The sequence below is a fragment of the Triturus cristatus genome, chromosome 6 (genome assembly GCF_964204655.1).
Source record: "Triturus cristatus chromosome 6, aTriCri1.1, whole genome shotgun sequence".
Classification (NCBI taxonomy): domain Eukaryota; kingdom Metazoa; phylum Chordata; class Amphibia; order Caudata; family Salamandridae; genus Triturus; species Triturus cristatus.
The window spans coordinates 434579268-434596152 of record NC_140589.1 but is presented as its reverse complement, the minus strand read 5'-3'; the positions used below and the strand labels follow the sequence as shown (position 1 = coordinate 434596152).

Sequence of the window (16885 nt, the reverse complement as noted above, 5' to 3'; positions counted from 1 at the left end):
CATGAGTGAACTGAGAGCTGAGTCAAAGTATGCCATGATGGTGGTGGATGTGTATGTGTATACCAAGTGGATTGTGGTGAAGTTTATGAGAGATCAGGACTAAAACCACCCCGCCCTCTTAGATCATATCATGTTAGAGAAAGGTATTCCCTCAGTTATCATTACCAATAATAGCATGCAATGGAAGTCTAATGACTTGCAAAGTTTTCTGGATTCTAGGGGGTTAAGCAAAACCGTACATCCATGTATAACCCAAAAAGTAATGGTATGGATGGTTAAGGGTACCATACAAATGGCAGTGATGTTAGTAAGATAATGATGGAGATGGTCTGGGCTTATCGTACCAGTGCAGACGCTTCACCTATTAACTCAAGAAACTGTCTGAGCCAACAAGCCAAGTGTTCCATTAGATTTTTTTGAGGCCCTGAACACAGGCATTACAAATGACAATGACACAGAAATAGCCATTGCTTAATTTGAACTGGTGGGGACAGGTGAAGCCCACTGGCACTCATGTTTGGGGACCAGCACTTATTTTACTCGAAGACTTTCACCCATAGAAATAAATTTAAAAACACAAAAGAGGGAAGAGAAAGATAAAAAATTGTGATAAAGGGAAATAGTAGGAATGAATAAGAACCTGCAAGAGTGCCAGGCAAGAGGAAGTCTGATGGTGGATGAAAGAGGCATGAAGTGAAATCAATACTTTGGTCAAGGTTTCATGGTTACAGCCTTGGTATTCAAAACCTCTGATATTCTTAGCACCGGGAGCCGGCATCTGACTAAAATTTAGGGCCCGGGCACCTGTTGTTTCACAAATGAAGCACTGCAATTTGCACTCTCAATCAATAGGTATATGTGCAATTAAACGTATATTATCTTCCAGTATGTGCAATAACTCTTGTTAGCACACACATTGGAATTATGAGTTTTTGCATTTTTATTGACTAATGGGTTCAATTAAAAAGACGCATGCCCATATAAATTTAAGCAGGTCAAATGTGTTGATATTTATTGGCAAGATGCCTTGTAACTACCAGGACATGTGTAATGTAGTGTTGTAAACTAGTTATGCCCCATTCTAGAGGTAAAACCCATAATAGATGATCATTTTCACAAACGATAAATAACCCCAGTGTCAATGGTAACTAATGCCTAAAGTGCATCAGCGCAGGGAGAGATATGTACAGCGCACATCTTAGTAAATATGGCGCTGCTATGCTCTCTTCCTTTCAGGGAACGCAGCGCATGAACTTTAGTTACTGCGTTGCTTGAGCAATTAGTCAATTTGGCACTTGGTGTTGTAGCAAGTGTACCGGGTGTCTGTATTGCCACTGTGCACAACACTCACAAAGTTGTAGGTCTGTGAGTAATCACACATTCTGCAACAACTTTACTGATAAGCATTGCATATCCAAAAGCTTGCCCATTTCCTGTGAGTGGTGGAACAAGTGTCTAAAATTAATAAAATTCTCTAATTCTTTTTTCAGAGCTCTCACGGATTGCAATTTCTGTACTTGGTAAATGTTACCTATGCGTAAAAAGATTTTTTAAATGTTCTATTAAACAGTTGCCATCATTTTCTGACGTGGATTATTTAATCTGGAGACTATCTGCAATGGACACATGAGCTCTGACAGAAACGAGTGCGACTAGGCACATCGTGGATGTGTGCTCCCGCCAACAATAGTTTTGCAGCATTTAGACAGTGAAACAAGAGATTCATTGAAAGGTGGAACACTTTTCGGAAGTTTCTAATTCAGGCCCTTTTCTCTTGCTCGCGTGACATCTGTCAGCGCGCAGAGGGTGTGCCATACTGTCAGCATTGTATACATACATGGAACTCGACTTTTATTGTATTCAGGTCCCTGATTCCTAAGTGAAGGTGCATTCCAGTGTCTGAAGTCTTTGAAATCTCTTGTGGTTTGTGCCCTTTTAAAATTCTTTTCAGCGTTTTATTCCTCTTTTCAGTAGAGACAGCTCTGTCGATATGTGTGTTAATGGCTTCACTGTTATCCTTCAGTCGATTTCAGGAATGAAAAGCAATCGTACAAGTGGCATGAAATGCATCTATTTCATGGTTCCATCAACATGAGCTAACAATACAGACTGTCACAGGTCGCTGAACATAGTTTGGAGAAATGCTTACAATTTCAGGTTATTGTTGCACTTTGGATCTTCTGAAATGCTGTCCAACATAGTTGTAGAATAACTGAAAGGAATATAGCGTCCCTCATCCTCCATTAACAGCAAGCACCTTCACCCCTTAAGTCCTGACCGCGTACATTACGTGAAAAATCAGGCTTCAAAATTAATATGACCATACGATATTTTATTCACATAAAAAAACACAAAGGGAACATTTCTAAATAAGTTGATAATGTGGCAACAGGAAGCACCGACATTCACAGATGTATGCCGCTACTGGAACCAGGAAACAAGCATTAGGTTTTTATTTGCAAGATCTCTATGCATAGTGATACACAATCCCAAAGCATTACGTCATTTAAATGCACTTCGCATAACTGTGTACTTGGCTTTATTGGAAGCATTTCCATTGCTGGGTCAAACATCCCTTGTTATGTGCTGAGTACAAGAGCTGTCTAAATGGTTTGACGTACTATCCAGAAAGGCAATGTGACGTCATTCTATTACACGTAAACTCAACCCTTTTTTTGCAGGCAGTAATCAGTCACACCTTTTTGGACGTTTGTAAGCCGAAAGATGTCTAAAATATAAGCCAGGGAGACAAATATTTCCATATTTTAGTTCTCAAGCCTCAGAAGTATTATTTCACTGACTGGCATATTTTATGTTCTCCATCGATGAATCCCAGAGTCCTTCCTCCTTCACCTCTGCTTAGATTGGAACTCTTAACTGATTAAATGGCCACTCTGCCATTGACTTGGCTCCCAGAATGCAACATAAGGCAGTATGATCCCATCAGCATATTTCACTATTGCCTTCCAGTAGTCTTGTCACGGAAGCTAATTATTCTCAAAGTTTTTGGTAAAATCATAATTCAACTTCCAAAAATTTTAGGCATGGAATGTTATGATTAACGTTCATACAAAAATAAACAAAGCTCGAATAAGGCATGGTGGTTCAAGTACTACATTGTAGAAAAAAAAGACAAGTATGCTTTCTAGAAATACAAGTCCAAGTAAGATCTATTTGAACCAATGCAGCAAGGCATTAAGGAGGGTAGAACGCGCCGCTCGAGCCATCCGAAAAGTGCTGTTTCTCATCAGCATCAGCCTCTTCCAGGTCAAAGTCTTCTTTGTCCTGTTTTAGCTGGTCCCCATCCTCATCTGATGTGGAAGGCCGCGTGAGAACAATGCGTGGAATCTTGGGAGCCACATGAAAAGGAAAAGAGCGAACATGTTGAGAACAGCAAGAACAAGGCAGTAAAACAAAGCACCATGCTTTTAAAGGCCAACAGAAGAGCAGTGAGCCCGAGCAATAAAACTGGCGTCATAAAGAAAGGAATTAAAGCAGCACAGAGATGTAGGGCATGCTTTTAAACTCTATTTATTCCCATAACCTTTGAAGCTTAACGGCGCGCAAGACTGAAACTGCACTCAGGGAACAAAAGATGTCTCCAAATAAAGTAAAAGTATCTAGGATGAGCAGTGGCATGTAGTACTTAAATATAAAAGACTCTTCTTTATCAGCAAATTAAAATGTAACAGTCTTCCATTTATATATGTGTAATGAACTTCAAAGAGCAACAACTAACAGCAGCTCGCGCATTTTAAACACTTCAAATATAGAGCAGATATGAATGTAGTGGGTGTTTCTCTAAATAACACCACGCAGAGACGAGCATGAAATACTTTTTCTTCTTTATGTGTTAACTCCAACAGAGCCTTCCACAAAGCGTCCTTTCGCACCCGGATCTGGTCTTCAACTGCAAAATGGAAGATCCGAGCGCAGAATGAGAATTCCTGGCACGTGGCATGCGATACCCCAACCTTTCTAATACACACATTATGTACATACACTGCAATACTGAGCCTGCTCTTTAACAGAGTGACACATTTAAAATATTTCTTTTTTATGTAATTGTGTTAAATCCCCAATGGATGAAGGCATACTTTTTTTTTTAATTCTACAAAAGTTATTATTTTGTCATGTAATAATGGATGAACTTTCCTCTGAAAGTTCGAAATATGAACTGTGATATTTGCAAGATGTGCTTTTTTTAAATTTATTTTTTACAAAAATGAGTATAGTGGATATTGGAATTCTGAAAGAAACCGCAACAGTGTTTATTTATCAATGGGCTTTTCTTGTATTTCAATATAAACTTAAACATGTTTTTCAAATTTTCCTTTAACACCTCTATTACGGGCAATGGCAAATTTCTGACTGTTGCAACACTTTGGGCTGAAGGGAGTGAAGACAAAAGTTCAGAAGCATGAAGAATTTAGAGTAGTAAATCATTTACAAATTGGGGGCATATTATCAAGGACGGCGTTAAAATTATCGGCGCTTTAGCGGCAGGAAACTGCCGCTAAAGGCGGTGATAATGGGCTTGATAATATGCCGCAGACAATTCCAATAGAAGCCCATGTTCTGGTGTGAACCTGTAGAGAAAAGAACAAGGGGACCCGATCAGGTAGCCTGAGGACCTCGGGTAATAACTTATTTTAAAGAACAAAGGTCCTTGGCATAGGAGGGAATAGTGTAAACATTTCTACATAGACTACAATGAGCACTATGGGTAGTCTCCCAATGTCCAGCCGGACAAAGGAATATTTATTCAAATAAGATAACAGGGCAATGAACGGAATACAGAGAACAACAGGGATGGCTAACGGCACAATCCTGTACCGGGCATTGAAGTAAAGGGATAGGGAATATAGACACAAGAAGGAAATAACAGGCAAGGAAATTGGTAGAAAGAAGAGCAAAAGGCGGCTTACATTTACATGGTAATACTACGTAAGCTCATACCAACAAACAACACAATAGATTTTACACAATGGTTAAATTGTGGTGTTTGCTAAACAGGTCGACGTTTCGATCCCTAGCTCTCAATACTAGGGGATCATCATCAGGACTAGAATATGAACTGTTGCCTGATAAGTAGTGTCAAGAGGCCTGTAGGGTTATGAGACAGGAAACAAAGAAACAACAAAAAAATAATAAATAAACAGTAAATATGGTCCACCACACTTAGAGCATATCTATTCGCAAACCGTTTTGATGATGTGGAACAATTCGCCATGTGAATAGGATGGGGTGACGTGAACGTGATGGTAGACATGCGGACAAGAATGACAACGTTGCTATGTGCAGTGGCGAACATTGTGGATACAAGGCTCATAAGGTCAGCGACGGTGAGGGGGCAACAGGAGATGTGAAAAGTGCCCTTTATTGTCAGTGAAAAGGATGTCAGGAAGGCGTATGCAGGTGACGAAGGGCGGTGTGACCAGCTAATAATGCGTGTCGTACCGAGATAACCCAAAAACGACGACACGTGTGGTTGGATGACCAGGGGCGGCGCGGTGATATTTGGAACATGCTCGTTGGCAAAATAGGTGCTTACGGAGGGAGAACCGTGTAAAAATCAGCGGACACGGCGCAGTGATGGAATTACTGCAAGACAAAAAGTCGGTGTGCGCTGACCTGGCGAGCAGCTCGGCGGGTGCCTGGAGCTCGTGGGGAAGACCGCGAATGTCTCAAGAGGGATCTGGAGGAAGGGAAAGGGGGGAAGATGGAGTGAGCCCCCGGCGACTCTTCTAGAGGTAAGCCCACGCTTGACACGCCATCTGCCAGAGCACAATTATGGTGTTCGCTCCCCGTTAATCCCTTTTTTCATGTACTTTTAGCTCCGGTCCCGCGCCTGTCCGCAGCCCAACCCGCTGCACATACTCACCATTTCAGGCCAAAGGAACATTCGTTCCGGCCTCTTGCGCTCCTCTTTCTGCCTCCCAGGTAAGCCCTTTTCCCTGACTGCCCCTGCACCCGTCAGCCTCACAATTTTTGGGTTCCCCCCAATACTTATTTTGCCTCCCTCAGCTCCAGCACTCTACAACGCCTGCTGGATCCTCCTCTGTGTCTTCACCCAAAACGCCTTCATTGACCCCGGCTACAAGTCCGACAACTTTCGGACCACGCCTAAGGTAAACACCCGTCCCGCTTCCATTTCCTCACGTGTGGTAAATATTTCGTTACCGGTACTATTTTTTATGCGGTAAAATCTATCAAGAATAACTCAGTAAATATAAGAGGCAGAATCCGTGGTATTAGAGGTTTTTAAAAGGCTTTATTCTTATAAAAAGGGAGACAATTCGAATTGTGGGCCTTCTATTCCATCACCACGAAAGTTCAGGAAGGAAGGAACATATATTATTGACAGTTAAGCGGTTTTATAGAAAATGCATTACAGTGAAACAGATGCAAGAGGCGTGACAGCTGATAACTCAGATAAACTGTACATACGTAACTAAACATGGGTGTAACTAAAATACGTCATTTAAACATGATGTTACAAGTGGGTGGATCCATAAAAGAATCCTGCAATGTCAGCAGAAATATGTGGCAGAGATGCGCGCGCAGCTGCATGACGTGTGATTGACGTGCAACTAGAGGGTGAAGGAGACTTGACATTTAGCTCTACATGTGGAGACAGAAGTCTGGGGTTATGTCAACCTAATTCCAAATCATATCTAATATCCTATGTTTAAAGAACTGTGTTATCCAAAAGAGAGGTCTCTTAGGATAGAATCTTATTCTATACTGACTATACTGACTGTTAGTGCGTGTACAAGCGTCTAAGTGTCTACACTAGATGCGAGGGGGTAGGAATATTCCATGGTAACGGGGCTATGAATTACTGGCATGAGGGCAGCGAAGCCTGGCCCTTTGCACGGAAGCTGGAAGAATGTTTACCTAAACTACTAGACAGGAATGCATCGGATGAGGAGCGAAGGAGATAATCTCGAAGGTGAAATACAGTTTTTGGCAGGCAATATGGTGGATCAGGCACCGTTAGCCGCGCAGGGAGTAGGACAAAGTTCATGGTCACGGATGCAGGCTCAGACTGGAGCTTTCAGAGGCAGAAGGCAGGAAAAGGCTCGATGACAGAATTCGGGCCTACTCGCCTGAATCTGTGAGATGTGGAAAGTGAACCACATAAAGTCGGTGGCCTTTCATACTTAGGAATGGAATATCTGACCCATTCATGGCGGATCTGAAAGAGGACATGTTGACGGTGGACGCACATATATTTGCGTCTTCAGAACTGGAGCAGGAGGGAACATACATGTACTTATAGCATGCACATGGAGCCGTTGGGGTCTACGATAGGGGACATAACTGATCACAAAATTCATATTTCCTCATTCCCTCCTTGTCCCCTTCGGACCCTTAGGAGATATCGATCTTCATCAATCCATCGATCTGTTCATATAGCATCATTTGTTCTTCTTTCTTCTTCCGGGATCTCGAACGAATACTTGGATGTGGGATACACGAGGTGGCACACAGACCACAAATCGCTGGCCCACATTGTAGACATAAGCAGCAACTGAATAGTATGAGGAAGCCAATACCCAGGAAGGATAATATTCTCCATCCCCAGGCTGACAACACGCCCCAGAACCAACCGGACCAAGTCCAGGTGCCTGGACTCTGGTGTATCTGGCTTACAATCTTATGAAGGCGGGTTATGGCTTTATATACTGACGGCGAATTTTCTGGTATGAAAATGCAACAACTTGATCCGATGACCCTACAAGCTCCGCCCCTATCGGCCAGGATGACGTCAAGGACAAGACGATTTTGAAGCACAACAATCCGCATGGCAGACTGTTCTTCTGTTAAATTGCCTAAGGCGGAAATAGTTTCGTTCACTACGGCTTCAAGGGTTCTGGTTAATCTACGTATCAGCTTACTATTAGTGACTGTACCTATATAAGGAAAGAAACCTTTATTGAAATCTGTGTATTTCTCCCATGCTGTTTCAGTGTAATCGACAATTGGGAGATCTCTCTGCTGTCTATTGTGTACTAAATGGGTATTTCTATGATAATCAGGAGGAGCTAGGAAAACAGGTGGCCGAAGGAATGCTATGTAACAGGTACCATCCCAATCTAAAGGTAGACATATATATGCGGTCTGGCCACATATGAAGTAGGAATGATGGGAAGCTCTAAATGTAGACTTGCCTTGATCACTGAATTTTATTACAGTGGTGCATTTACTATGGCCCATATGTATGGAACCATTCTTTCTTATACATAATTCCCCTTTTACTGGGAATACTGACATGGCGGGCAAGATTGGTGTAGCTTCAGATTCAACGTTCAGGATCATGAGGTTAAGTGTAAAATTACCTAATCCGGGGGGAGGAGCCAAGATGGCGACCGGAGCAGACGCTTGAGCGCCCGGCTCCGTCGGCCCTTGGCCTCGGACTATCATCCTGATTCCTATCCTCGCCGATTTTCGAGGTGCAACGTGTGCGACGATGCGCTGACCGCGCCGCCGCTTTCCCGGAGTCTTAGCCCGCCCGGACGCCGGAGTTCTTGGTGCTTTTGTTCTCCGCACTGGACCCCTGCTCTATTGTGGCCTTGGCCGGCCCCCTGGAAGCTCCGCAGTTACCGGACCCGCTAGCGTACACCTGAGCCCCGAGGTCCCGGTCCCACCTCACACCACGGACTGTCGCCGGATGAGCCGGGGGAGGGACGCCCAGACCCCTCCTGCACCCAGCACCGGATGGGCTGGAGCTATAGGGTAAGCCCCGGTGCGGCGGGTCTCCTGCCCCGTTCTGTGGACCGCGCTGTGGGAGGCTGCAGACCCCCTTCTTCTATTGCCTAGTCGGCTGTAAAGAGAACCCGAGGGAAGGGCAGCGACTGTTGGCTTTTCCCTGCTGCGGCGCAGACCTGAGGGGAATTGCCTCCTTGCTAAGACCCCCCCCCCTGGCCACTGTACCGTTCTGCGGTAAAACATGGCGTTGATTGCCTGCTCGCGGCTGGGGGATGCTACTCCGGTCTCGCCCGCTGCCCGCTTCGCCCTCCCTCTACCAGACACCAGCTCCGCAGTGCCGTCCCGGATTGCTACCGATGTGGGGGCGCAGCCTCCGCTGACATGCGGCTCCGTTCTGGCTGCCCTACGGGACTTTCGTCTACAAATGTGTCTTGGCTTGCAGGCGCTGAGTGAGCGGTTTGACTCCATACTGTCGGCTGCGGGTCGTGAGCACCCCGTTTGTCATCAACAAGGCGTGGGTCTGCCAGTGCTTTTGTCCTCTTGCGGGGACGCAATGGCTGTTTATGATCGTGCTACACTGGTGCCTGCATCTGGCTTTACCGGCACCCAGGATCAATCGCTCTCCAGCTCAATTGCGGATACTTTGTCTCCCCGTTCATTGTTGCCTGCTTCGTTGTTGCCTGCCTCACCGTGCCCGCAAGAGTATCCAGCAGAGCGACACCCGACGTCCTCGAGGAACCGTTCATGGTGGCCTACTGCTTCTTTTCTGTGGAACTCCTGTACTTTACATGCCAGGTCTGGACTTTATGTGGTGCACAAGGGGACCTCTATAGATGGTCGGCGGCCATTTTGTGACTCTACTTCACCATCTTCTCCCAAGCGGCCATATTGTCTTTGTCTGCACGGGGTGCGTGGCCTTCATGTAGGGGCTGGTGTAATCTTAAGCCCGCGATCGGGCCAGGGCTGAACTGAGTTATATCGCCATGGTCTCACGGATGGACTGGACTGGATTGGAACTGTTTGCATATGTTGTGCGCACTCGTCGCGGTTTTGTTCGCCTTCATTTAAATTGTTGTGACACGTTATCTTCACACGACCGCTTTTGGCGTAGTGGGTTCTCAGTGTGTGGAGGCCATAGCTGGCCGATGGTTTCGGGCGCTCTGGGGTAACGTAGGCTCCTCCCCACTTACCTCTTTGTTCTCTTATTTTTCTTTACTCTATTCCTACTTTCTCTCTTGTCTATATTTCGGGTTCATTGGGCGACAGGCACTATGCTGGGGGGGGGGTAGGCCGTAGCCTCCGCATTGGTGTAGGGTGGGGGGGTAATTCACTGTTTCTACTTAGTTCTATGGGCCTTTTTCTTTTATGTTTCTGTGCTATACTTGTTTCGATTCGGGGTCCGGGTGTGGGGTGGATTGAGTGGGGGCGGCTCTGGAGGGGTGCATATTTACTCATGTGACTATCCTGTTATATAACTGCATCGCCTCACTGCCTGAGATTTTCCTTCCATGACCGTTTTAATGATGCTGCTGCTCTCCCGTGTGGTGAAGCTATTTTGCGGACTCGAATCTCCTTGGTTCTTATTCTTTACTGATTTTTCCCTGATAAAATTATTTTGAAAACCTTAAAATTAACCTTCACTTCTCCTCCCCCTGGTGTCAAGGATCTCTCCAGTGTATACCTCATGACTCGTTGCTAATCTTGACCGTGGATGCTCAGGGGATGTAATGTTTGTATCTGTGCTTAACCGTACCGTGGCCGGCCTGACGGTTGTAGGCCCGTATTTGTTCTTTTCATATGCACAAATAAAGGTTTTTAAAAAAAAAATAAAAAAAAAATAAAAAATTACCTAATCCATATACTTCATTTTCTAGATCAGTTCCTGTTCTTTTGGGAAGTCCCTCCTTGTTAGGGTAGCAGACTTTAAGTAAAGCTAGGTTCAGGTTTCCCCATACCCAGTTGTCTTGATAAACTGCGGAATTTGAATCTAGGGTATTAATCAAACTAAACCATGCTCCACAGGAGCCATTGTGTGTGAACGGATAGGGAAAGAGGGGCAAGACTCCCTTATAGTTCTGATAGGGAGGGAGTCGGCCACATATCCAACAATTTGTGGCATTGCTGGTTTGATGGGAATGATGTAACATACTAATAAAAGTGTTGTTGCGCAGCGCAAATCTATAAGACAATTCATGTGGAGGAAATTCACTAAAAGAATGTTCTGCAGTTATATTATAAGTACGCTTAGGAATAGGGTAATACATGTGCAATAGGATGCTGACAATGATGATCAAAAGACTTAGAAAAAACAAAATTAATAATGTTACTGTACAATGACTACGAAATGATTTACAATACGCTTGCTTCTTGAGCAGCATTTCATTATTTCTTTCTCTATTCCGGTCCAGGGGATACATGTCAGAGACAAATGCAACCGATTCACCTTGGAGAGGACTTAAACAATCAAATTGTCTGACTTATTAGACCTCAATTTTAGTTTATAGATTTCTGAGTTCGATTGCTCAACCAAGGGGAGCTTTGAGTCTGTCTTTGAGGAAATACAGGGTTTAGTCTCTATATTGGATGGTAGTCCATAAAATTTCTTGATATGACTCGAGTGCAACCATCCTTTTCTTCCTTCGATTTTCACGGCTGTCCTTGTGGTGAGTAAAACTAACTTCGGTGACTTCCACCTAGGATCCAGTTGGGTCTTCCGGTCAAAGTTCCTGACCAGCACCAGATCCCCAGGAACCACGTCATGGGGCTTCACCTCAGTATTATCGGGAAAAGCTGCGGATACCTGTGAACGACAAGATTGTAGTGCAGACATCAAGGAAGCCAGGTAATCTGTCAGCATATTACAGTCAACGTCAGTGATTTTGCGAGGTATAGGCGTCCCCCACATATTTGGTGGTCTACCGAAGATCACCTCATACGGGGATAGCCCTGTTCGAGAATGTGCTACCATTCTCATGTAAAAGAGCGCAACTGGTAAGGCTACTATCCAATCGACTCCTTTTTCTCTACATATTTTGGACAATCTAATTTTCAAAGTTTGATTATGGCGTTCTACGAGACCTGCTGCCTCGGGATGTCGGACACAGTGAAATTTCCATTGATATCCTAATAGAAGGGAAACGTGTTTCATTAGTTCGGATGAGAACGGCTGGCCGTTATCTGAGTAGACAACACGTGGTAAACCGTACCGTGGGAAGAATTCTCGAACTAACTGTTTGGCAGTAGTCGGGGCAGTGTAATCTGAAACCGGGTATGCTTCTGTCCAACGGGAAAGAGCACAGACAACTACGAGAACATATTTGAATCCTCGACATCGTTCCATCTGGATATAATCCATCTGGAGGACCTCAAAAGCATGATTAGGAGGTTGAAATCCACCCTGTTCTACGGGGATGCTTTTACCTGGATTAAACTGACAACATATCATACAGGTACGAACTTTTTGTTTAGCTGCGGCTCGCAAATGTTTGTTGAACCAAATGTGTTGAATGCTGTCTAGCATAGCTTTTTCTCCTAGGTGCGCTGGACTATGTATAGTGTTAATGATGACTTGGACCATTGAGTCGGGAAGAAACCATATAGATTTTTCCTTCGTCATCCATCCCTGATCTGTTTGGATCCCTCCTAATTCAGTCCATTTCTTTATTTCTTCTGGTGTAGCGTGTGTCTGTATGTCGATTACATCAAGGGCGGGATCCTTAACTGTCATGCAATGTGTTGGTGTCGGAACTATTGTCTTTGTCATGTCAGTTGTGTGAGTCTGATTCTGAGCAGTCTGTTTAGCTGTTCTGTCAGCTAGGTCATTACCCTGAGAAATGATATCGGTAACTTTTGTATGGGCTTTGCATTTCATAATCGATATTGCAGTAGGTAGATGAATCGCGTCTAATAGGGCTTGAATGAGGGGTCCGTGTTGAATGTGGGCACCGTAAGAAGTTAAATAACCTCTCTCTCGCCACAGTACGCCGAAGTCATGGACGACTCCGAATGCATAACGTGAATCTGTGTATATGTTGACTTTTTTATTTGTGGCTTGAATACAGGCTTGTGTCAGAGCGGTGAGCTCTGCTGCTTGAGCTGACAAAGTGTTAATACAATTTGTTTCAATGACTTCAGTGTCTGTTGTGACTGCGTAAGCGGCCACTAACTCTCCTGTACTTGTTCTCATACATGACCCATCTACATACAATGTCAAGTCTGGATCTGTCAAAGGGATGTCTGTCAAGTCTTGTCTGGGTTTCGTCGTGATAGTAATGACTTCGACACAATCATGTGCCAATGGATCTGTTCCGCCCACTGGTAACAGTGTGGCAGGATTTAACGTATTACAACGTCTGATTTCTATATGTGGCTCTAACAGTGTTAATTCGTAACCAGTGAGTCTTGCTATCGTCAAGTGTTGTGTTTGTGTGCGGTTCAAGAGAACCTCTACTGCGTGTGGTACTTGTACTGTCAGTTGGTGTCCTAACACTATGGCATCGCTTTGTCTGATTGCTAAAGCTGTTGCTGCCACTGATTTCAGGCACGCTGGAAGTGCCTGAGCTACTGGATCTAATGTACTAGAGAAATAAGCACATGGTTTGTGTGATCCTGCTTGTTCCTGAGTGAGTACTGACAAAGCAGTACCTTCGCGTTCTGTCACAAAGAGTGTAAACTGTTTACTGTAACATGGTGTTGCTAGAACAGGTGCTTGGCATAAAGCTTTCTTTAAGCTTTCAAAGGCGTGTGTATGTTCTTGAGTCCAAGGGAGGACAGTCGATGTGGCTGCCTCCTGTGTTGTCAACTGGATGAGTGGTTTTGCTAGAAATGCATATTGAGGGATCCACTGCCTACAGTATGAAGTGAGGCCTATAAAAGCCCGTACCTCCTTTTGTGTCTTGGGTGGTGGCATGTTAGCGATTAACTGTATGCGGTCGGGTGTAAGCTGCCTTCCCTCCTTGGACAGCGAGTGCCCAAGGTAAACAACTCGTTGGACACAGAATTGCAGCTTAGAAGGGGACACCTTGTGCCCCTTGTCAGCCAGAAATTTCAGAACCGTCAGTGACGCTTTTTCACATTCAGGTTCGCTTCGAGCGGTGATCAGCAAATCATCGACATATTGAAACAAGGCAGTGTTAACTGGCATATGGATACTGTCAAGTTCTCGTTTCAGTGCTTGGCTATAGATGCTGGGGCTTTCTGTAAATCCTTGAGGTGCGCGTGTGAATTTAAAACTTCGTCCATTTAAACTAAAACCGAACAAATATTGACTTTCCGGATCGATTGGGACACTAAAGAAAGCATTCTTGAGATCAATTACAGTGAAAAACGTTGCTTCTGAGTCAATAGCTGTGAGTAATGAAGAGATATCTGGGACCACAGGGTATTGTGGTACAATGCATTTATTTAATTCGCGCAGATCAATAACTAATCGATATACTGGTGGAGCTTTTGGATCCGTTCTTTTAAGAATCGGAATTATCGGAGAATTACATACATTGGAGTCTGTTTCGACAACCACTCCTTGTGCAATGAGCTCGTCAATGATTTGCAGTAAAGCCACTACAGCATCTGGTGGTAACTTGTATTGTCGCATTCGTGGTAGTACTATTCCTGTTTTCAGTGTAACTCGATATGGTGTAATGTTCATGCAACCAACATCAGTGGGGCCTTGTGCCCATAAATGTGTAGGTAAATTCTGCAGTCGGTGATCCATGTCTCTGGACACGTAGTGACCTTTAAAGTCACGTAAAAATAGTCGTACTCCTTCCGGAGAACAACATATTATGGCTCCTAGAGCTTTCAATGTTTTTATACCTAACAAGTTTTCTGGACATGATTTAGTAAGCAACAAATCTGTTGTACGTGTTAATGGACCTACTGTGAGTGCAAGAGGTTGTGTTACGTCGTTAATTATAGGTTTTCCTGAAAATCCAAGAGAAATATTCTGTGAGCCTGAGAGGGGTGCCCCTGGAACTTCACTACGTCTTATAGTTGTTCTGCTTGCCCCTGTATCAAGTAAAAACTTTCTGTCTTCCCCTAATAGTTCACTATGTACATAAGGTCCCTCTTGGTCTACAGGAACCTCAATAAGGGGTAAGCCAACTTCCCTCTCTAGGCTATCTCATGAGTATCGCTGATAATCGGGATAATCTGTTTGTGCATACTGATACATTTGTTGTGTTGTTGCTTGAGTTGCAGCAGTAGGCTGCGCTTGTGGTGGTACTACAATTTGTTGTGGAGCTGCCTGTTGCGGAGCTAACCTAGGTTGTGCCTGCTGAGGCGTCTGTTGTTGATTCTGATCCTGTCTAGGTGGACGTGGTCTCTCATGGGTTCTACCTGTGGCTATATTATGTTTCAGGACTGGACAATCGTGTATATAATGACCTTGTTGTTTACAATAGTTGCATGTCCCTTTCGCAGGGCCTGCGGAATCACCCTTTTGATGACTATCAGCTGGAACTGACTGTGCAACAAGCATTTTCATTTTCGTATCTTTCATACGTCTTTGTTCGTGTTCTTGTTCTTCTCTAATTCTATTGTGATGATATTGTAACATCTGTAGCATCTGTGATGGGGTATTACCTTGCCAGGTACTTTCGAATTTCAATACTCTATTCTTGACTTGTAGCAGAGAATTTTCAACTAATTTTGTCACAAACAGATGTGGATATGACTCACTACTAGCTTTTATACCACTATTTATACTGAAACATTTTTCAAATCGGGAATAGAAATCACTTGTATCTTCGTCTGGTTTTTGTTTACAGGCTGAGATTGCACCCCAGTCTTCCTTTTTCGTAGTTAATAAACGTGGCAATACCTGTATTAGTAATCCTGCTAGTGCTGTAGTTTTATCCCCAAGCCCTGCTCCTGCAGCTCGGGCCTTTTCTTCGTTTTCTAATGCTGTCCAATCTATCTTTTGGTCTCCTACCTCCCATTCTTTTTCTTTGAGTTTTTCATAAACACCTGCGGGTAATAGGACTTTTAATATTTTCATAATGTCGGGGTAGGTATACTCTCCCATGAGTAACATGTCTTTTATCTCACGGTGGAAACCTGCTGGATCTTTGTCATGACTGGGTACTACTTTCTTCATTTCTAATAATTCCAGTTTAGTTATAGGCGTGTATACAAACACACGTGTGAAATTATCGTCGGCACCTCTGATCGGGTGCACTTCGCGTAACGGGTTCTGTCTATCTATGTGATACATTTTTCTTCCCATTATGGGAACTGGAACGTGTTCTGGGCATGCGAAATTTAAATATTGGTTTCGGGATTCTAGTATTTCCTTAATCAAATCAGTACCTGACCCTCTCCATATGTTGGTGAGTAGTTCTGTCAATATGTCAGGTAAGGGTCCTGGATCAGAGTGTTGGCTTTTATATAATATAAGGAGGTGTTGAATCATGTATATACTAGCTAAACGCTGTTCATATGGGTCTAGATTCAGAAACGTGTGTGTAAGTACATCATCATTGTATTCGCCGGGACTGTCAGCCCATTGTACTGCTGACCTGGCTAATTCTTGTTCGTCCATGGAATCGAGCACGTGGTACCCCCTTCGATCTCGGAGTAATTTATCAGCGGCTTGGAATAGGTGTTCAGGGGATTTTGTATTCAGCATAGGGTTTGGAAAATGTCTATTATATTCTGGACGTATTGGACGTATTGGGTCGTTAAAACCTCTGGTATTATTATGGGGTCTTCCTTTACCTACATAAGCTATCGTGTCTACTTGCTCTGATTCTTGCTCCTCCTCCTCTCTGTTTAGATCAGCGGCGTCTACCTCTAATCTTTCTTCGTGTATTCGTTCTACCTCTTTGCGGATCTTTCGGTACATAGCTACTATACATAACTGTTTATCATGTCTTCCTTCTGATATATTCCGACCCCAAGTGACAAGTGTTTGCATTTCTTCCGGATTTACCCCAGGCCGGTCTTGATTTCTAATTACACAGTTTATGAGGAAACGTAACAGTTGTCCCTGTACCTCCGCTTTTTGGTACTCCATGGCTCTGCTAATACTTTCAGGACCTCGCCCTGACTGGACAAAGTGATATATATTTTCTAAATGTGTATTCATTCCTGGTAACTTCGTTAAATATATTGCAGCTCGTCTAATACGTAATGATGACAGTAGCATTTCGTCCCGTTTACCGGGCACAGG

General features: G+C 44.0%; 1 protein-coding gene across 1 annotated transcript in view; it reads right to left on the bottom strand.

Annotated features, from left to right (window-relative positions):
* Window positions 1–2388: 2388 nt before the first annotated feature.
* The window catches only part of LOC146817270 (uncharacterized), a 415533-nt gene continuing 401036 nt past the window's right edge, over window positions 2389–16885 (bottom strand). The window contains exon 3 of the mRNA XM_085609187.1: window positions 2389–3348. Coding sequence (XP_085465313.1) covers window positions 3196–3348 — 153 coding nt within the window. The 3' untranslated portion in view covers window positions 2389–3195. The remainder of the gene's footprint in view (window positions 3349–16885) is intronic.